General features: G+C 35.5%; 1 protein-coding gene across 2 annotated transcripts in view; it reads right to left on the bottom strand.

Annotated features, from left to right (window-relative positions):
* Positions 1 to 23,293, bottom strand: part of LOC145988803 (nuclear factor NF-kappa-B p105 subunit-like) — a 200,691-nt gene that overhangs the window by 159,437 nt on the left and 17,961 nt on the right. For both annotated transcript variants that reach the window (XM_083123997.1, XM_083123998.1), the window contains exons 3-4: positions 22,523 to 22,558; positions 21,752 to 21,913 (exon numbers count right to left, since the gene is read on the bottom strand). In XM_083123997.1, coding sequence (XP_082980123.1) covers positions 21,752 to 21,913; positions 22,523 to 22,558 — 198 coding nt within the window. The remainder of the gene's footprint in view (positions 1 to 21,751; positions 21,914 to 22,522; positions 22,559 to 23,293) is intronic.

Here is a 23,293-nt window from a genome sequence, read left to right as displayed (position 1 = left end):
CCCGGGTTCGAACCTCCATTCGAGGCACATATCATTAAGTGACTCGGATTCCACTATAAGCTGTAGGTCTCGTCCCAATTAGCTTCTGTATATATACTGGATATTAATACAAATCCAATCAAGTAAACAATTTTGCGTACGATGCAAAAATCAGCACGCTTGGGCAAATTTCATTCTTCGCAGGCCTAGGCCTACATGCTAATTAATTATTATTTGTGATGTTAGAAAATAATTTCTGCAGTACCGTCAAATTGGCCAAATTTGATTACGTGCAGAAGAAACAATCTTTGAAGCACATCTCATAAAACTATTGATCCAATTCTGATCAATATTCAGGCATAATATATTCTGAAATAAAATTATAATCTTCAACAGTCACTTCTCTAACCAAAATGCCCAGTGCAAGAGTTGCAACTACATTTATTCATTGATTTTATGTCAATATATTTGTCTCGTAGTGGAGGTGGACTTGTAGTGAAAATACTTTTGTTCCTTGAGAGTGGCACGTCCTAAGTGGACGATGTGAGAACATCCTCCCCATTTTCAGCCCTAAGTTCTGAATTCCAGTCGTTGAACAAGAAAATTAAGATATTTCATCATGAAAGGGAAAATGGTATTAATATAGTTTCTATTCAAGGGTGTTTTTGCTTATTTGAAGCCTACTTTATTAAGTTAGTGCCACTTTTCTGGAGCATGAAAAGCTACAATCTTTATACGCTCCCTACTATTGTGATTTGGACAGTTTAGAGCCATGGCACGCTATGAGGCAGAATGGAAGCCAAAATAAATACCTTCAGCAGCTGCTTGCAATGATTGAAACATTCAAAATTTCCTTTTACGAACTTTGTAAGCTTTGTGTTATGACATTCAGTTTTGTCACCTACTTTTTTTTATCCTAGGTTTTCGTTATTTTATATTTTTTCTGTAACTTCGTATCCTCGTGAAGCTTCGGTAGAAAAACACCACGTTTCTGAACCTTTTGTGTTTCTCTGCTTTTGTTGACTTTTCCCCCTTTCGGTCGTAGGAGCTCGGGGCCAACAATGTGCTGTGATAAATCTTTCACAGTTTTTGAGCGACTTTTGTGCATTTGGCGACGGAAAGTCAACGTGGGAGGCCAATTACTGGAGGAACATGTTACGTACCGGATGAGGGTAGAACTATTCTTTTCACCCCATTCTAACGCAACACGTGTGCTTGAAGAAGCTGGACCAGGCAAAAAATGGACGCTTGACCACCAACGTCGTAACTCCAGATTCCCGCACCTAAAAGTCAGTCCGTTGTATTCGAAGTTTCAAGCTGTCTTTATATAGTGGCAGAACGAACAAACACTTACAGTCTACCGCCAGTTTTCGAACCGACAACACCTCTGCGACAGTCGGAGTAAAGATTCGGGACTTTGTCTTTTTTCTACCGCGCCGTGTGTTTTAACCTGCGTGAGTGAGTGACAGTGACTAGGTGTACGAATACGCAGTGTTAATTGGTGACCTGTGCACTGGATTCGAGTTATTCGTTTTGTGACGAGGAACATTAATACAACTATGGCGGGCTAAAATCAAGAGAAGGAGGGCTATGGGTCTTCCCAGCCTGCATGAAGCCGACAACGCAGCAGATCATCGCTCAGCGTCGCGACGGCACACCACTAAAACGCCGCCACAAGCGCTACAAAAGCCACAAACGACGCCCACAGCCCGATTAGAAGCCCTGAAATGATACAGCCGAAAGCCGAAGCCGAATCAGCATCCTAGAGTACTTCGTCGCCGACGCCGACGCCCGACGAGAATTCTACGGAGAGAGAGAGAGAGAGAGAAATTGGAAGATGAAGCGACACCAGCCCACACTTAGATCTACCGTCTAGAAGAGAAGATTGAGATAATGAAGCGACACCTACTGCGTCTTGAGACGACGCCGACGTCCCGCGTGAGATTAGCAGCGAGAATCCACGAGTACCCCCGGTAAAGGAACTTCGCCCATTTTTCGCCGTCCCCCCAGAAAGAGAGAGAGAGACGATGCGAATCAATTAATCGCTCCATTACGAGGCCGACAAGATGACAGAGATGCTGTTTTCCCTCGTCTATGATCGCCGTGATGTAGAAGTGTAGAAGGAAAGTGTGTCAAAGAAGATTGCGAAGTGCCGCTACAAAGAAGTAACGTGGGGAAGAGTTATTGTCGCGAGGAGGACCGCGCATTGACGTCACGCAGCCGTTTAGAGGACTACGGTAAACGTCGCTGGAACGTCTAGAACGTCGAGATGGTATAGTATACTACTGTTAATTTTCTATATGTGTGAGTGATCATCTACCCAAGACTCCAAAGATCGGCCGTCGGACGAAAGGATGCCAGTATTTAAAGTTAAAAGTCGCGAAGGTATTGATTATAATTATTTCTTGCCAACATAATCTAAATTTCAAAACAATTGCTAATTAGGAAGATCGATTCACAGCATACTGTTGTTTTTCCACGCTCTGCGCCGAACTGTTGAGTAATATTTTTTGTTTATGTCACCTTATATGCTTTACTCGGTAATATTTGATTAAAACTGCATAAATCGTGTATCTATTGCAGAAATCATCCCTCAAGTTTGCTAAGTGAGGAAGTAAATTAACTGCGTGCTATTTTTAATATATATTCATACATAAGTGTCTTCATTTTTTCTGTAAACATGTATGCCTTGCAGTTGATATCTATGTTGCACGAGTTGCGTGAGTAGTATTGATGTGAGATAACGGATGTTGCTATTTAATATTCGCAATTTATTCGCATGTACTTATAACTAATGTGCACGGGTTTTAATTAATTCGCAAGTACTTAGAATTTATTTGCATGTACTTAGAATACTTTACATTTATGTATTTGCATGTTTATAACTTTTTATGAATATATATTTATTTATTTTATGAAAAATATGTATATAGAAGGTAATTAGAGGTACTAAACGCTATGCATATGGTTTTATATTCATTACTGCAAAGTATGTAATGTATAAATCGATAATAATTAATGTTTATAGTATTGAAAATAAGTTTTCTATGGTTTATGAACCGCTATGAACGGTGGTAATGGGTGTAGGTACAGGTGTTAATGGTACGAAAGAAGACGGTCCCGGTACTCGAACCCTCGATATGTAATATTATTAATTAGTACTATGTAATTTTCATTATGTTATGAAAGACGATGGTACGACACGCCAGACAGAATACTGTCTCAGAATCTCGACTCCGCTCTGATGCCAGACAGACAAGGGTGAACTCCGCGCATGTAGAGGAGAAAGGAATTTGGGGGAAGTGCGGTCAAGGTCAAATGACGTCACAACGTCAGAACAAACAAAGAACCCGATTGACCAATCAGAGATCGCGTCGGTAGATTTTCAGAACCGGTTTTTTCAAGGTTAACCAGTTCGCAAGAACAGGGGAAAGCTATGCAATACTGTAGGGCAGGGGAGGGATTGAACCAGACAACAAAGGATGTCTGGAAATGCTCAGCAAGGGCCAAATCTCTGAAGCAATGCGTCGCTTGTAGAACTGGTTTCCGCCGCCAATTAATATTCCGCTCAGGGTTGCCCCAAGGCACAGGACGCTTTAGCGCAGGTTTTTTTTTTATCTGTACTATGAAGAAGGGAGAGCTATCAGGGACGGGGCCTACAGTTTTCACCATTTGCTTTTATCACGGGGTAACAAACCTAGGACCCTTTGATTATTGATTTAGGTAGTAAATGTATGTTACTGTGTGCTATTTAACTTAATTTTGAGTTTATTTTTTACCAAACTTTGACTTTATGTCAAACATTTTCACAGCTTATCCTTATTTTTACAAAAATAACAGTATTTGTACTATTCAGGCAACATTTTTTATTAAATTTTGGACTCGCAAAAACATTTTTTCAACTTTTAATTTATTATTTTACAATTTTATGTTAATTTTTTTTATCAAAGTAACACTATTTATACTATTCAGGCAACATTTTTTCATTAAATTTTGGATTCACAAAGACATTTTTTTCAACTTTTAACTTATTATTTTACAACTTTATGTTAATTTTTTACCAAAATAACACAATTCAATCTGTTCAGGAAAGACTTGTAGTTACATTTTCGACACACTAAGTGTGTGTTCTCAACTTCTATTTGTTTATTTCACAAGTTTAGGCTTATTATTACTCAAATAACACGATTTCATCTATTCAGGATATTTTGTATTTACAAAGAGATTTTTTCAACTTTTAATTTATTATTTACAAGTTTATGCCTATTTTTTTACTCAAATAACACAATTCTATCTGTTTAGGAAAGACTTTTAGTTATATTTTCGACACACAAAGTGTGAGTTTTCAATTTTTATCTGTTTATTTCACAAGTTTAGCCTAATATTTACTCAAATAACACGATTTGAACGTGTTTTTTTTATTACATTTTGGACACACACACACACACACACACACACACACACACACACACACACACACACACACACACACACACACACACACACACACACACACAGATATATTTTCCAAGTTTACAGGATTATTCTCTAAGTTTACTCAAATAACACATTTTAAATGTGTTTTGAATTAAACTTTGTACACACGAAGTGTGTTTCGTCAATTCAAGAAAGTTTTCAATTATATTTTGGATGCAAAAGTATGCTTTGTCAAGTTCTACCCTTTTATTTTACAAGTTTAGGCTTATTATTACTCAAATAACCAATTTCATCTATTCAGACAACATTTTGTTTGTTATATTTTACTCACAAAGACATTTTATCAATTTTTAATTTATTATTTCACAAGTTTATGTAATTTTTTATTCTAATAACACAATTTTAACTATTCAGGCAACATTTTTGTTGCAATTTGGACTTACAAAGAGATTTTTTTAAATCTTTGTATTAAATTTTCTATTTATTGCGTTTTGTATTTCACATTCGATATTACAAAGTTCTAAGGTGTGTATAATATTTCAAACTATTTTCAGGGTGTATTTGTTAATGCATTTGGATAATAACTATTAGGTTTTTGGATGAACTAATGTTAAGAATATTTCAACCAATCAGAAAATGTGTCGTTTTTATTTCCACCAATCAGAAAACGCGTCGGTTTTATTTCATCCAATTAGAAAACGTGTTGATTTTATTTCAACCAATCAGAGAAGGCGTCAGTTTTGTTTATGAAGTATAAAAAAGCGCGTAAAAGCAAGCAGAAGCTATTTTGAGAAGAATTTTGAACCATTGTGTCAGAGAAGACATCAAGTTGTGATTATTGGGCGTGAGTTTCAGACCAAGAACTCAAGAGAAGCTATAATTAAGGTAAATGATTTTTATTATGTAGCGTTTTTAAATAATATGTAAATGCTAATATTGAAACGAAGAAAACGTCAATACAAACCAAAAAGAATATGCGTAATGTGAACAAGTACTACAACTATTTTTTCTTTTTTTCAGGTGCTTCTAATTTTGTATGTGTGACTGAAAGGGACCATTAGTGAAAGATGGCGTTTTCAACCTCCACAAACAAGGCTAACCACACTACGGTGAGTACCTCGCAAGAGATTTTACCACTGGAATGTATATTTCTCCACTAGTTTTTGAAATAATATATAAATCCAGAAAACAAAGAAACGAAAAAAGCAAATACAGAAATGAATATGCGTAATATAAACAAGTACTACAACTATGTTTCTATTTTTCAGGTGTTCTTATTTGTGTATCTGTGAGTGGAAGGGTCTGTTACTGGAAATAACGCCAACAAAGTAACCGACAAGGACATGAGTCAAATAATTGCATCATGTCCATGTTTTTCCAATTATATCTATAAGGATTGTGTGTTGGAGACTTTGAAGAGGTATACATCTGGCAAGTATATTATATGCTGGGGATGTTATTCTAAACAAGGCAACCAACTAGCCCACGATTGTGTAGTTAACCATTTCTACGAGTGTGAGTGCGTATGCTGTAAAGATGAAGATTTACTCTCTGAACGTTATTTTACTTGCCAAGGAGAACGCTGTTTGAATAAATGCCAACGATGTGTTAAGTGGATGTGCGAGAGAATCCAGTATTATTTACAGGATTTGGATAACACAAAACATATTTTTGATTTTTATATTACTAACCATGAGGATGTTGCGGATGCTTTGACGGCACACGAGGTACAGACAGAATACAAAGCTTTTTATAGTGTGTTATGTGAAATTTCAAACAATATCGAACTAGTGAAAACTCTTATAGATCTTATAGACTGACTAATAACAGCGAAAATGGTGCAATACATTATTGATGTACAAGGATTTATTTATAACAGAAAATTTATATTGCGTGAGATTTGTGTGAGTTCTACAAATTTGGACACTGTGTATTATGCGCTTGTGAGTGTTCCCGATTATTTCAAAGAGAACAAAGAATCGCGCTGGATTAAAGACAATCTCCATGCATTAATGTATGATATTCCTTGTGGATGTGAAATATACTATGTCCGGAGGGCAGTTAGGAACTTGAACTGTCAAGGTGGTACATTTTTCTGCAAAGGAAAATCCCAAATTATCAAAGACTTGTTTAATATTGATAACATTGTTGATTTACAAACTGTAAACTGTCCATCCCTTAAGAATTTGTATATGTTTCAAGGAGGATTGTGCAAGTATCATTCTGATACTTCTCCCCCAGCTGAACAAGGTTGCGCATTCAGAAATGTTCAAAGACTTGTATGTTGGTACAATAATAAAAATATTAATGTGTAATGTATTTTAGTGCAAATAATAAAGATTTGTGAAAAAGAAATGATTTCTATGTTGTTATTTAGTTTTAAAGCCTGCATTCAAGGTATTTTCAAGTATTACTGGTTTTTTGGCTGCATCAACACTTGGGTTATTTCCATTTGGTTTATTATACGAGGCTACAATCACTATGTGTCTATGAGGACTAAAATCCACTGATTGAACCTTAAAGCTTAGGCTTACTATGTATATTGATTAAACACAGGACAACACGAATTTTACAGAGGATTGTAGGAGGCATAGGCCCACACGCCAGAGCCTTATTAGCCTGCAAGAACAACTTGTATGTTGAATTGTGACTGTTTAGCAATCATATTTATAAAGTTTAAATCATTTTCATTAGATTACATATATATTTTGGATTCAAATAAAACACTCAAGTTAAGTTTTTTAAGTTTATTTTTATTTAATATACAAATATAGAATATATCAAATTTACATATATGAAAAGTACTCTACCAAAGAGCAAAAGTCACATAGGGATTACGATTTAGCCGATGCTGAAATTCTTCCATGGGGTAGTAAGAGAGAAATTTTTGCCATTGTTTAAAGTTGAGGGTGACTCCACCAGAGATGTTGGTGATTTCCACTTTTATATTTTCTCCACTGCCCTCGAAGGTGAAGTAAAGTTCTCCTATAAGGTTTATAGATCTGAATCTGTCTTTTTGTGTGGGGAATCTGTTTTTGTAAGTGTCGAAGATCACATCTGATTTGTAGACGCATGATGGGTACTCTTCTTTATTTAGGACAATGTAATTTTTTCATGTTTCAAAATCAATTCAGTGTCTGCGAAAGTACCTCGAATAATGATATTCATGTTGGTATCGATGATGAATCGGGTTTCTGGTTTTATGTTGTTCATTTGGTGGGTGCCTCTGATAGACTGCATTTTGGTTTGGTATCAATAAGAAGTTTTAAAAATATGCAACTAGTGCTACAAAAGGAACGGAAATTATCGACAATTTCTGGATTATAACTAAAATTCAGTTTGCCTTTTACATATCAAATATTTACAGACCAACACTAACTAGACTTCGATTTATATAAATGTAGCAGGAACTATATTTCTGAGAATCAAACTATATTAGGATTATATGTTAAACTTATACAAAACCAGATTATTCTATGTAAGTATATTTATATTGACTGGATTATTTAACAGATCAAACAGAAAGAAGGCAAAATCCACTAAACGTAGGTGATTGCATGAAAATAACTAGGTCAAGGAGTGACCAACAGTGAGCTGAGGTTATATATAGAGGGTCGCTCTTCATAATTCTTACCTTCGCTGGATCGGCGAAGGAACGCACTTGTGGGCGGTAGAACCTGAATGGGCTCCACCAAGACATCGGAGACTCGAAGCAGATGTCTTGGTCGATGAACCCAAGTAGGGTCATAGGCGCTAAGGTCAATTTGGTCATTTCTTCTTGTATGAGGAACCAATTTGGCCAACTCCCCAAATTAATTTACATTGCTTATATCTAATTAAATTTGAAGAAAAATTATAATCTCTTAGACTGTAAACATATTTTATATTTAGGCTGCACAAGATCCGACGACAAAATTAAAAAATGGTAACCGCCCAGACAGGGACTCGAACCCTGGACAGATGGGTTAAAACCCTAATGCTATACCAACTAAGCTATCTGAGCACAAGGTATTCTTTTTTTTTTTTGAAAAGTTAGTTATGTTAAGAAATATCATTTGAGAACTCTTTTGGTCTGGGTCGACAGAGAAGGAGACAGCATTTCCAAAATTTTACAGACTGGATGTATTTTACCACCACTATAGAGGTCTTTACTATATGTAATTCGAAACGCTAGAGTTCAGTTAGCTTTCAAAATTGAGGTTACATAATACAATATGTTGAAGATTTTGTGTTTGGCACACTTAACAAGTTACACTTATATCCATTTCAGGACAAATGTTGCTAAAACTCTCAAATTTACTGTCAACTCATCAACTACTAGCAAAGTTTTAGTATTATATGTCCGTAATTAGATATAGTGTAACTTGTTAAGTGTGCCAAACACAAAATCTTCAACATATTGTATTATGTAACCTCAATTTTGAAAGCTAACTGAACTCTAGCGTTTCGAATTACATATAGTAAAGACCTCTATAGTGGTGGTAAAATACATCCAGTCTGTAAAATTTTGGAAATGCTGTCTCCTTCTCTGTCGACCCAGACCAAAAGAGTTCTCAAATGATATTTCTTAACATAACTAACTTTTCAAAAAAAAAAAAAGAATACCTTGTGCTCAGATAGCTTAGTTGGTATAGCATTAGGGTTTTAACCCATCTGTCCAGGGTTCGAGTCCCTGTCTGGGCGGTTACCATTTTTTAATTTTGTCGTCGGATCTTGTGCAGCCTAAATATAAAATATGTTTACAGTCTAAGAGATTATAATTTTTCTTCAAATTTAATTAGATATAAGCAATGTAAATTAATTTGGGGAGTTGGCCAAATTGGTTCCTCATACAAGAAGAAATGACCAAATTGACCTTAGCGCCTATGACCCTACTTGGGTTCATCGACCAAGACATCTGCTTCGAGTCTCCGATGTCTTGGTGGAGCCCATTCAGGTTCTACCGCCCACAAGTGCGTTCCTTCGCCGATCCAGCGAAGGTAAGAATTATGAAGAGCGACCCTCTATATATAACCTCAGCTCACTGTTGGTCACTCCTTGACCTAGTTATTTTCATGCAATCACCTACGTTTAGTGGATTTTGCCTTCTTTCTGTTTGATCTGTTAAATAATCCAGTCAATATAAATATACTTACATAGAATAATCTGGTTTTGTATAAGTTTAACATATAATCCTAATATAGTTTGATTCTCAGAAATATAGTTCCTGCTACATTTATATAAATCGAAGTCTAGTTAGTGTTGGTCTGTAAATATTTGATATGTAAAAGGCAAACTGAATTTTAGTTATAATCCAGAAATTGTCGATAATTTCCGTTCCTTTTGTAGCACTAGTTGCATATTTTTAAAACTTCTTATTGATACCAAACCAAAATGCAGTCTATCAGAGGCACCCACCAAATGAACAACATAAAACCAGAAACCCGATTCATCATCGATACCAACATGAATATCATTATTCGAGGTACTTTCGCAGACACTGAATTGATTTTGAAACATGAAAAAATTACATTGTCCTAAATAAAGAAGAGTACCCATCATGCGTCTACAAATCAGATGTGATCTTCGACACTTACAAAAACAGATTCCCCACACAAAAAGACAGATTCAGATCTATAAACCTTATAGGAGAACTTTACTTCACCTTCGAGGGCAGTGGAGAAAATATAAAAGTGGAAATCACCAACATCTCTGGTGGAGTCACCCTCAACTTTAAACAATGGCAAAAATTTCTCTCTTACTACCCCATGGAAGAATTTCAGCATCGGCTAAATCGTAATCCCTATGTGACTTTTGCTCTTTGGTAGAGTACTTTTCATATATGTAAATTTGATATATTCTATATTTGTATATTAAATAAAAATAAACTTAAAAAACTTAACTTGAGTGTTTTATTTGAATCCAAAATATATATGTAATCTAATGAAAATGATTTAAACTTTATAAATATGATTGCTAAACAGTCACAATTCAACATACAAGTTGTTCTTGCAGGCTAATAAGGCTCTGGCGTGTGGGCCTATGCCTCCTACAATCCTCTGTAAAATTCGTGTTGTCCTGTGTTTAATCAATATACATAGTAAGCCTAAGCTTTAAGGTTCAATCAGTGGATTTTAGTCCTCATAGACACATAGTGATTGTAGCCTCGTATAATAAACCAAATGGAAATAACCCAAGTGTTGATGCAGCCAAAAAACCAGTAATACTTGAAAATACCTTGAATGCAGGCTTTAAAACTAAATAACAACATAGAAATCATTTCTTTTTCACAAATCTTTATTATTTGCACTAAAATACATTACACATTAATATTTTTATTATTGTACCAACATACAAGTCTTTGAACATTTCTGAATGCGCAACCTTGTTCAGCTGGGGGAGAAGTATCAGAATGATACTTGCACAATCCTCCTTGAAACATATACAAATTCTTAAGGGATGGACAGTTTACAGTTTGTAAATCAACAATGTTATCAATATTAAACAAGTCTTTGATAATTTGGGATTTTCCTTTGCAGAAAAATGTACCACCTTGACAGTTCAAGTTCCTAACTGCCCTCCGGACATAGTATATTTCACATCCACAAGGAATATCATACATTAATGCATGGAGATTGTCTTTAATCCAGCGCGATTCTTTGTTCTCTTTGAAATAATCGGGAACACTCACAAGCGCATAATACACAGTGTCCAAATTTGTAGAACTCACACAAATCTCACGCAATATAAATTTTCTGTTATAAATAAATCCTTGTACATCAATAATGTATTGCACCATTTTCGCTGTTATTAGTCAGTCTATAAGATCTATAAGAGTTTTCACTAGTTCGATATTGTTTGAAATTTCACATAACACACTATAAAAAGCTTTGTATTCTGTCTGTACCTCGTGTGCCGTCAAAGCATCCGCAACATCCTCATGGTTAGTAATATAAAAATCAAAAATATGTTTTGTGTTATCCAAATCCTGTAAATAATACTGGATTCTCTCGCACATCCACTTAACACATCGTTGGCATTTATTCAAACAGCGTTCTCCTTGGCAAGTAAAATAACGTTCAGAGAGTAAATCTTCATCTTTACAGCATACGCACTCACACTCGTAGAAATGGTTAACTACACAATCGTGGGCTAGTTGGTTGCCTTGTTTAGAATAACATCCCCAGCATATAATATACTTGCCAGATGTATACCTCTTCAAAGTCTCCAACACACAATCCTTATAGATATAATTGGAAAAACATGGACATGATGCAATTATTTGACTCATGTCCTTGTCGGTTACTTTGTTGGCGTTATTTCCAGTAACAGACCCTTCCACTCACAGATACACAAATAAGAACACCTGAAAAATAGAAACATAGTTGTAGTACTTGTTTATATTACGCATATTCATTTCTGTATTTGCTTTTTTCGTTTCTTTGTTTTCTGGATTTATATATTATTTCAAAAACTAGTGGAGAAATATACATTCCAGTGGTAAAATCTCTTGCGAGGTACTCACCGTAGTGTGGTTAGCCTTGTTTGTGGAGGTTGAAAACGCCATCTTTCACTAATGGTCCCTTTCAGTCACACATACAAAATTAGAAGCACCTGAAAAAAAGAAAAAATAGTTGTAGTACTTGTTCACATTACGCATATTCTTTTTGGTTTGTATTGACGTTTTCTTCGTTTCAATATTAGCATTTACATATTATTTAAAAACGCTACATAATAAAAATCATTTACCTTAATTATAGCTTCTCTTGAGTTCTTGGTCTGAAACTCACGCCCAATAATCACAACTTGATGTCTTCTCTGACACAATGGTTCAAAATTCTTCTCAAAATAGCTTCTGCTTGCTTTTACGCGCTTTTTTATACTTCATAAACAAAACTGACGCCTTCTCTGATTGGTTGAAATAAAATCAACACGTTTTCTAATTGGATGAAATAAAACCGACGCGTTTTCTGATTGGTGGAAATAAAAACGACACATTTTCTGATTGGTTGAAATATTCTTAATATTAGTTCATCCAAAAAACTAATAGTTATTATCCAAATGCATTAACAAATACACCCTGAAAATAGTTTGAAATATTATACACACCTTAGAACTTTGTAATATCGAATGTGAAATACAAAACGCAATAAATAGAAAATTTAATACAAAGATTTAAAAAAATCTCTTTGTAAGTCCAAATTGCAACAAAAATGTTGCCTGAATAGTTAAAATTGTGTTATTAGAATAAAAAATTACATAAACTTGTGAAATAATAAATTAAAAATTGATAAAATGTCTTTGTGAGTAAAATATAACAAACAAAATGTTGTCTGAATAGATGAAATTGGTTATTTGAGTAATAATAAGCCTAAACTTGTAAAATAAAAGGGTAGAACTTGACAAAGCATACTTTTGCATCCAAAATATAATTGAAAACTTTCTTGAATTGACGAAACACACTTCGTGTGTACAAAGTTTAATTCAAAACACATTTAAAATGTGTTATTTGAGTAAACTTAGAGAATAATCCTGTAAACTTGGAAAATATATCTGTGTGTGTGTGTGTGTGTGTGTGTGTGTGTGTGTGTGTGTGTGTGTGTGTGTGTGTGTGTGTGTGTGTGTGTGTGTGTGTGTGTGTGTGTGTGTCCAAAATGTAATAAAAAAAACACGTTCAAATCGTGTTATTTGAGTAAATATTAGGCTAAACTTGTGAAATAAACAGATAAAAATTGAAAACTCACACTTTGTGTGTCGAAAATATAACTAAAAGTCTTTCCTAAACAGATAGAATTGTGTTATTTGAGTAAAAAAATAGGCATAAACTTGTAAATAATAAATTAAAAGTTGAAAAAATCTCTTTGTAAATACAAAATATCCTGAATAGATGAAATCGTGTTATTTGAGTAATAATAAGCCTAAACTTGTGAAATAAACAAATAGAAGTTGAGAACACACACTTAGTGTGTCGAAAATGTAACTACAAGTCTTTCCTGAACAGAATGAATTGTGTTATTTTGGTAAAAAATTAACATAAAGTTGTAAAATAATAAGTTAAAAGTTGAAAAAAATGTCTTTGTGAATCCAAAATTTAATGAAAAAATGTTGCCTGAATAGTATAAATAGTGTTACTTTGATAAAAAAAATTAACATAAAATTGTAAAATAATAAATTAAAAGTTGAAAAAATGTTTTTGCGAGTCCAAAATTTAATAAAAAATGTTGCCTGAATAGTACAAATACTGTTATTTTTGTAAAAATAAGGATAAGCTGTGAAAATGTTTGACATAAAGTCAAAGTTTGGTAAAAAATAAACTCAAAATTAAGTTAAATAGCACACAGTAACATACATTTACTACCTAAATCAATAATCAAAGGGTCCTAGGTTTGTTACCCCGTGATAAAAGCAAATGGTGAAAACTGTAGGCCCCGTCCCTGATAGCTCTCCCTTCTTCATAGTACAGATAAAAAAAAAAACCTGCGCTAAAGCGTCCTGTGCCTTGGGGCAACCCTGAGCGGAATATTAATTGGCGGCGGAAACCAGTTCTACAAGCGACGCATTGCTTCAGAGATTTGGCCCTTGCTGAGCATTTCCAGACATCCTTTGTTGTCTGGTTCAATCCCTCCCCTGCCCTACAGTATTGCATAGCTTTCCCCTGTTCTTGCGAACTGGTTAACCTTGAAAAAACCGGTTCTGAAAATCTACCGACGCGATCTCTGATTGGTCAATCGGGTTCTTTGTTTGTTCTGACGTTGTGACGTCATTTGACCTTGACCGCACTTCCCCCAAATTCCTTTCTCCTCTACATGCGCGGAGTTCACCCTTGTCTGTCTGGCATCAGAGCGGAGTCGAGATTCTGAGACAGTATTCTGTCTGGCGTGTCGTACCATCGTCTTTCATAACATAATGAAAATTACATAGTACTAATTAATAATATTACATATCGAGGGTTCGAGTACCGGGACCGTCTTCTTTCGTACCATTAACACCTGTACCTACACCCATTACCACCGTTCATAGCGGTTCATAAACCATAGAAAACTTATTTTCAATACTATAAACATTAATTATTATCGATTTATACATTACATACTTTGCAGTAATGAATATAAAACCATATGCATAGCGTTTAGTACCTCTAATTACCTTCTATATACATATTTTTCATAAAATAAATAAATATATATTCATAAAAAGTTATAAACATGCAAATACATAAATGTAAAGTATTCTAAGTACATGCAAATAAATTCTAAGTACTTGCGAATTAATTAAAACCCGTGCACATTAGTTATAAGTACATGCGAATAAATTGCGAATATTAAATAGCAACATCCGTTATCTCACATCAATACTACTTGCGTGCCCTGCCTAATGTTACTGAAGTCCCAAGGCGCATTAGTAATAATTTAAACAATAATTGTTTAAATGTTTTGGTAAATTGCAAGAATAAAAAGTTTACGTGTCATGCCCGTTGGCAGAATGTAATGAGCACGCGCAGATGAAAGTTTGGTATCTTTAATTCTAAGCCAATTAACGTCTTCGGGCGCAGTTTAATATTCATAAGAAAAAACTAAATATTGCATGGTGTCTAAAAAAGGGCCAATGTATTTATCTTAATGTAATTATTCCCCTGCGGTATGAGAGAGTGTGTGAATGCTTGAATGATAGTGAGGGGCTGTGTAATCTGTCTATTTTTGTGTGTTATATAATATACATTTTTGTTATTTATGATTTGACTATGATTTGTGTTCATACAAATAGTACACTAATCCTCATAACTATTGGTATTTATATTTTAGTCAACGTTAAGTCAGCAAAGCATTTTCGCTGGCTAACATCAATTATTATTATTATCTACGTCATTATTACTATTGATTATTATTATTATTATTATTATTCAACGTCACTTTATGCACGAGTCGGCTATTCGTCGGGGGTAAAAACCGATCCGGTCACACGTACCCTGGAATCAAAACCGTTAGCTGGGCCCGGCACCTAGGAAGGGGACTTCGACCTCCGGACTAAGTGTCAAACATAGGTCATGTAAAAAGGCCCGGTGAGAGTGTGTTATTGAAATGTTCATATCCCATCAATGGTTGCTTGCGACAAACCTTCGATATCTAACTGGTGACAAGAGGTTGCGTGCTCTATCTGTTCTGTCCTTTGGAGAGCTTGCAAAATCTTTGGATTTATAAAAGGTTGTGGCTGCTCATGAAAACAGACATATCTTATCGTAGTTTCTTGCTGTGACTCATTTTCTCATTGTAGCAACAAGTTACATAGAAATAGTGTTACGTGTAGTATTTATATGAATATCCAGCCAGTTGATAATGTAATGAGTGTAGTTTCTATGTGTATTTTGTACTCTTCACATGAATAGTAAGACTGATATTATTCCACTCAATAATGGCATAGGAAAAGAAACAACATAATTATTGCATTTTATTTGACATAAAAGATTCAAGCCTAAAAGTACTTTTGTATATGATGGAACAAAATGCAACATCTCATTGATTTATCTTGAGTTCTGAATGTAAAATATGCAAGCGGTAAAATTATACCCTAAAAGTATGAAGTAAGTACAATTTAGTCGGTATTAGTTAGCCCCCGAGAATTTGACTCCGAAATATGTAGCCCCCCATCTATTTCAGGCTGGCGCCGTCACTGGTTGTCAGTAAGTGACTTGTGTTTCTGATTGTCGGGGGGGGGGGTAGATTTTATTCTGTTACTTTGGACCATAATGCTAACTCTACAATTGCATCATTAGCTTTAGTACCTACTGCAACAGCATTTTGGCGACCACTGTGGCAGACTGGTTAGCAAAGCATGCTACGATGCCAGTGGTCCCAGGTTTAAATCCCGGCCTGGGTATGGGTGTTGTTTGTATGTTCCTTCATCAATTTCATCATATCGTCACAATTAGATTTGGCAGAAAATTGATGTAAAATCACCAAATTCAATGAACCCTACATAATAGTGGATCTGCTCTTTGTTCCACATTTTTTTATATTTTCCCTACCCCCAAGGATGTATTTCGGACCTCTGGACTCCCCCCCCCCCATCCCGAAAGACTTACAAAGTTCGAAAATGAAATGATGAAAATATACTTGTTTAGCATTTCTTATATAATTGGGGGTTATTTACTTCCGTCGAACTTATTGGAAAGCAAGGACAATGTCAAAGAAAATATTAATCAGTAACTTTGCTTTTCATCAACTGGATCTAACATCATTTTTGGTTATTCAATAAATATTCTATTCTGTCTTTTTGACACAAAATTTATTTTCTGTGCTGTTGTTTTATACAAATTTTGGTGGTCCTAACTACACATAAGCTAGATAATGAATGTGTATTCTTATATCTCTGTTCCTTACCTATCCATGTAATAATAATACAGTATTAATTAATTTATGCATTATGAATAGACCTATGAATTATGTTAATATATTAATATTATTTGTATAAACCATCCAATCAAAAATGTAGCCAACAATACTTGGATTTATAAGTCACTTTGGGCTCTAAATCTTCTTTGTAGTAGCATACTGATCTTAAGTATTAAATGGGATATATATACATGTAGTTCTGAATACGTATTGTGAATAGTAAAGTTTTAATTATCGTGAAACATCTAATAGTTTAATATTAGCATTTGTTTCATTTTTTGTGACATCACAGGAATGCAACTTGAGTATAACCAAATCATTTTGTTTCTAAAAGGTCAATGATATGATGACATAAGCACATGAAAGTTTGGATTAAGTTCATTTTATGCTCAGATGGGCTAATCAGGACTGGGCCTACAGTTTTAAAATGGAATCCGAATCGCTATGCAATATGTCTCCACTGAGGATCAAACCTATTACCCCCTGATTATAAGACAGTTTTACCACTATGCCATTGGGTGTAATACACAAACTCACATACGGCAAAAACAAATTAGTAACTAGCAGAAATGGCCAATGCGTCTCTCTTGGATGTAAAATTATTAAGGTACTTCTATAATATGACTTCACGAACCTCTAAAACTCTTATCTGACACACTGCAAGTGAAATAGGTTAGCCGTAATTAGTTAAAAGCCAAAAAAGGCAAATTTTCGTTTCTTTCCCAAAAAAGCCGGCTTTTTATCGAAAAAAAACGTCCATTCAAAAAAGCCGGCTTTCTTTGGAACTCTAGTTTTTAACAAACAACGTATTTTCTTTTTCAAAATATACAGCCTTATATGAACATAAGAAAATAAGGAGAATAATTTAAGGAATTCCGTCCATTGGAATTTATTTTGCAGTACTTTTTTGCTACTAGTTTGTGTTAGACATAAATACACAGGTTGTCGCCATACACATAGGCGGATCTAGAATTATTTTATGGGAATGGCACAGAATTAGGTACATATATATATCCTGGCCTGGGCATGTGTATTCTTTATTATGAGTGTCCATCAATTGCATTATCTCTCTCATCCTAATCGTCACGATTAGCCAAAAGTGTCAGAAAAGCGAAACTAATTAACAAAGATAATATATATTAGGGCTGAGATTATACCGATGTCGTTGTATCAGTATCGGCCGATACCAATGGTATTGGTATCGGAGAGTATCCACAGGATTTTATTTACAGATACTGGCCAATAGTTTTCCTGCGTTTTGAGAGTTGGCGGGTTCTCAAAAATACCGCGCGACAATTTCGCAGAGTCTAGATTTGATTGGTGTTCAGCAAAATTAAAGTTTCCATTGACCCAATATTGACTGAGAAAACTATACTTTGTGATCACTTGGACAGGCATTTTTATATTCTGGTGCAAGTTTTTGAATAGTTTAAGTCAGAACTCTTTTAATATAATGGTAACCTTTCAAAAATTGTAATGAAAACTATACACACATCCAACTATATTTTGAGGTTATTTTGATCAATTGATTGATTGATTATTCACAGCTTTTCTGCCACTTTTGGGTAATCGCGACCGTGAGGATGAATGATGATATGATGAAATTGATGAAGGGACACTCACAATAAACATCAATGCCCAGGCTGGGTTCGAATCCAGGATCCCTAGCGTTGTCGCATGCTGTGCTAGCAACCCTGCCACAGATCAGCAACTATATCTTTGTTATATAATTATATAACACAGTACTTTATATGCAACTTTAGATTGAGTGCCTGATTATCACATTCTGTTTTAATACTAAATCCCATAAGCATCGAGTACCTACATAAAAATGCAACTTCCAGCTACAATAATGCAGTATCAATTAGCACGCACGATTTTTCTGGGGATATTCCTGACTTACGGTAATACATGTAGAGGATATATGATATTTGATATATCATAAAAATTGCAAGACATTGCATAAGGGACGCCGGTACAGAGGGGCTAGGGGAGGCTGAAGTCCCCCTCTCAAAATTGATTTCAGCCCCCCTTATAGCTCCAAGATTTTTTATAGTACGTTAGACCCATTTCGACCGAAAATAGGAAAAACTAGAAGTTTTCTCAATTAATTTGGTTAATCACGAGTCACCAAACTTGCTTCAAAGTTGACATGATGTTCTGCTGCCTACATGGTAGGTGGATGTATTCGGTGGTTGTGGGTGTTGATGTCGTGTTGCTTGGAACATTTATCGTCTTGTAAATAGGTAACATTCTTTTAGAGTATTATATTATAACTGCAAAAAGATTACATTACATTTCTAAGTGAAGGATATGGGGAAGCAGTCGCCCCCCCCCCTTGCCTCCCCGTGTGCACGCCTATGCAAATGAAGCTTCAAGATTCTTTAGATGTTGAACGTCCTCCTACTTATAAAAATGTATTTTCACACCTGTTAGACCTATTCCTAAAATTGTGATTCAGTTTTGTAGCAAGTTTGGTGATTCATATAAGTGAGAAAACTTCGTTTTTCCTATTTTCGGTCGAAATGCGTCTAACGTTCTATAAAAATTTAGTGGGGAAGGGGGGTCAGAGATGTTTTGTGGGGCTTCAGCCCCCTAAGCCCGTCCATGATTACGTGGACATAAGGGAAGAAGAGTGGATATTCTGAGGGAAAGTGACTCACTAGATGGACAGTTCGGTTCAAATGGTCACTGAGACCCATCCGTGTAACATTTATAAGAGATCATTAAAAAAAAATTAAAAATACTTACAATCACCAGTTACTTTATTTGCAAAATAAACTCATTTTGCCAATTGAATGGCTCGGGTGTAAAACATGATAAGTGACGTTTTGATAATTTTTGAGGTACGTGTCATCATCCAATTTTCGAGAGAAATTGTCATGTCATACAATTTGCATTGGACTCAGTGAAGCCTTGTGAAATTGGTAAACACCACACGAAAACAATTTATCTGCAGTATAGCTTCTAATTTTTTTTTCTTATAAACTGTGAGTCCAGCCCCGATTAGGCTAACCTCTCTGTGCATAAAGTGGACTTAAAACGAAAACTTAAAAATTATTACTACTATTTTCTTTAGTTTTATGGGTGCACATGTAACATTAAAATTTTCGTTATGTGGAATATTACTTATTTTGTCCTGTATATTTCTTTTTTTAAAACTAAAACATGCAATTCGTAGTTTTATACAATCTCAATTCTTTGCATATATATATATATATACACACACACCATATATAATGGTAATAATTGAGAATTTGGCGTTTTAGACCTTTAATTTAACATATTTTAAGAGCCCGGTCTCTGGCACCGTTTAGCGATCAAAGGTATTTTTTTCTCGTGTGACCCACGAAGGGTTGATCGGAACTGGGCATGTGGTTTAAAGAATCCATACCATTGTACAACTTGCCGCCACCGGGGATCGAACCTCGGACCTCTTGTTTCAAATACAACAGCGGCACTACTACACAGTGCCGGCGACAGGGGAAAGAGACTGGAAGGGAAGGGTGAAAAAAATATTGCAAAGAGCAAATACTATATTACTTGAAAACGATGTATACGCGTGCATGTACACGTAGTATGTATGTACAGTACTACATGTGACTTGAAAAGAAAGGTAACTTTGCTTTCCTTCACTGAAAATTACGTGTACAATGTTAACAATGTTACTCACGACGCTCGTTTTGATAGCAAGAGGCCATGCCACAAGGTATACCAATGCATGAACCGAAAGGAAATCAGAAAGAAATGTCAAGTTGTATATTGATCCTTTCCGCCTCCTTTTCGTGACTAGCTTTTGAGCTCTTCTGACGCATCTAATAAACAACGAATAACAATAGCCGGTGGTCTTTTCATCTTTCACACGGAGAAGCCTTCCTTTCCCTTCCCCAGACCACAAACGCTGCCGGCGAGAAGTGATAAATGGTTGCCAGAAACTAAATAATCACTGCTCAATTTAATACTAGTAACATTGGTAGAACTGTGTAAAGTAAGTTGGCAACTTGAGTTCGCTCATTATGCATTGATCGTTTCCCTGAAACACTTTTTTAGGGTAGCCCATCTCAAAATATTCGGGGTTAGATTTGAATTCCTCAGTGCGGAAAACTTGTAAAAAAAAAACGTTTTCCCGTCGCTGTTCCTGGCGTCGATATTTTTGGCTTCGATCTTTTCCCCTCGATGATTTCGGTGTCGATGTTTTTGATGTCGATGTTTTTGGCGTAGATGTTTTTGGAGTCGACTTTTTGACGTCGATGTTTTTGGCGTCGATGTTTTTGCCGCCGATGTTTTTGCTGGCGATGTTTTTGCCGTCGATGTCTTTGCTGTTGTAAAGGGGATCGTTTTATTTTCGTCTAAATAGTTCTCATAAAACTTCTGTGAAATACGGGGGAGAATATGTAAGGATATTATTAATGTGAAGCAATAATGTACATTCTAGAAAAAATTATGGACAAAAAAAGACTACTTTAAAGCACTTGGGTCTGAAAAATAAGGTAGTGTCTGCTGCCACGTTCTTTTTCTGCTGGAACCTCAAAAAAGATGCGCGTGGCAGCAGACTCGGTCTTTGTTTTATCGTGATTTCATCATGCTATATATGCAATTACGTCTGTAACACATACTGTGAAGTTGTAGCGATTACTTTCACAAAAATGTTTTAAGATTAGGTCCCTAAGCATTCTTCTTATAATAAACCTAAATACTCTCGTAGTTAGGTTAAGTTCTGTTAGCATTAAAATAATATCGCTAAATGCTTTCTAAAGAAACAGATTCTAAATTTCCTGTACATTCATTCCCACTAATCATAAACTTGCATTTCTCTCGTCTCAATCTGTTCTTAAGATTTGTAACATCCTCTTAGCAGACGAATTACGTGGCAGGAGCAAATTTGAAGCTTATTCTTACTGCTGACACGTGCGTGGCAGCAGACTCGGCCCTGAAATAAAATAATGAATGAATTCACAGATACTCACCGACTTCCGGTGGCATGCCCATGTCCGGTTCAGGACTTCCGGTCGGCGGCGTCAAATACTTGTCCGGACTTGAAACGCCGCTGGAAGCTTCTTGGCAAACATCAGATAATGAGAAAGATAATTCTTCCTCAAGGGATGGAAGCATTGGCATCTTGTCACCATCTGAAAAAAACAGAAGACAATGATAAAAGAATTGCTCACACACGAAAGGGAAGACTAGAAGGAGTTTTGGACTCGGATACAACTAATACATCATAAAATACGAGGAGCGTCGAGTTATAACCGTTTAGTCGGTTAGCTCTGAAATATAATAAATTGCAATCCCAGTGGGATAATAAGATGTCAATATTGTAGGCCATATATGAATTCGTATATCATCTTTATACTTAATTCAATTCAATATGTAGTGTTAGTTTGGTTGAAGCTTCGGCCTTTGTTAGGTAACTTAATGAGTTTCAAAAAGCATGCATATGCCAACGTAGTATCATCACTTTTCTTGCAAGATGGAACGAATGTTTATGTAACAATAAATGGGCCACATTTCGCTTAAAATATTCTAGAAATATATTTGTGAATAACGATGTTTAACGAGAGATGAAGAAATCCGTATTCATTTGTTGGCACCTTTTCTGTCGCATGTTTTCTTTATTAATTAGTCTGTTCAGGGAGAGAGAGAGACTGTTTTAGAAAAAAATGGACACCAAAATCTCACTTTTCAACTCAAAAAATTCACATGATTCTTAAGTTTTAGAAATAAATAACCATACATACCTCCTTGTAACTGAAGAAAATTTTGCTGTATTGTGCCTGAAAGGAAGAAGAAAATCAAAATAGAGAGGAAGAAACGTGATAGATGCTAGATTCTAGAACATTTCTCAATTTTTTTTCGCCCTATCTATAGTTAACTCGAATTTTACATTCAGAGTTGTAGAAACTAGTCGCCTCATTTGCTGCTACTCTGCAACTTATCTATACATTATGATGATCCAATAAATATCCCTTTCGTATGTATAACGGCGGTATATCATTGACGTCACCAATTTTGTTTGGCTGGGAGGAATCATTTATGGTGGGCTCTGAATTAGATGGTCTCTTTCTCTATTACCAACTTTTCTATTGTGTTCTTTCTTTTCACCTTCTTTCTTCACGTTTCTTTCTTCTTTCTCTCTCTTCCCTTTTCTATCTATCTACTTCATTCTCTCTCTCCCTATATATACTCTTCTGCTTCTCTTTCTCTGTTTCCAGTTTCCCGTCCTGCTGGTCAGTACTCACATGAACGAATGTAAGGAGGGAAAAGGCTACAGAAATGATAGCAGGTCAGAGCAGATTCTCCTCACAAATACCACCACCATCTGAGCGCGTCGGAGGACATCTTGTGTTGCACTACAAAGTTCCCGATGATGTTCCCGGATTAACGCAGCAGCATTCATAATGCCAATGTGCAGTTCATTCCTTGTATTCACCCTTTCCCGGTAAACCACCTGCTTCATCCACCCCCATAAACAAAAATCAAGAGGGGTTAGGTAAGGAGAACGAGGCGGC

This window comes from Lepisma saccharinum, chromosome 6, assembly GCF_977018435.1.
Source record: "Lepisma saccharinum chromosome 6, izLepSacc3.1, whole genome shotgun sequence".
NCBI lineage: Eukaryota > Metazoa > Arthropoda > Insecta > Zygentoma > Lepismatidae > Lepisma > Lepisma saccharinum.
The sequence above is the reverse complement of the archived record's forward strand: the minus strand, read 5'-3'. Positions and strand labels throughout refer to the sequence as shown.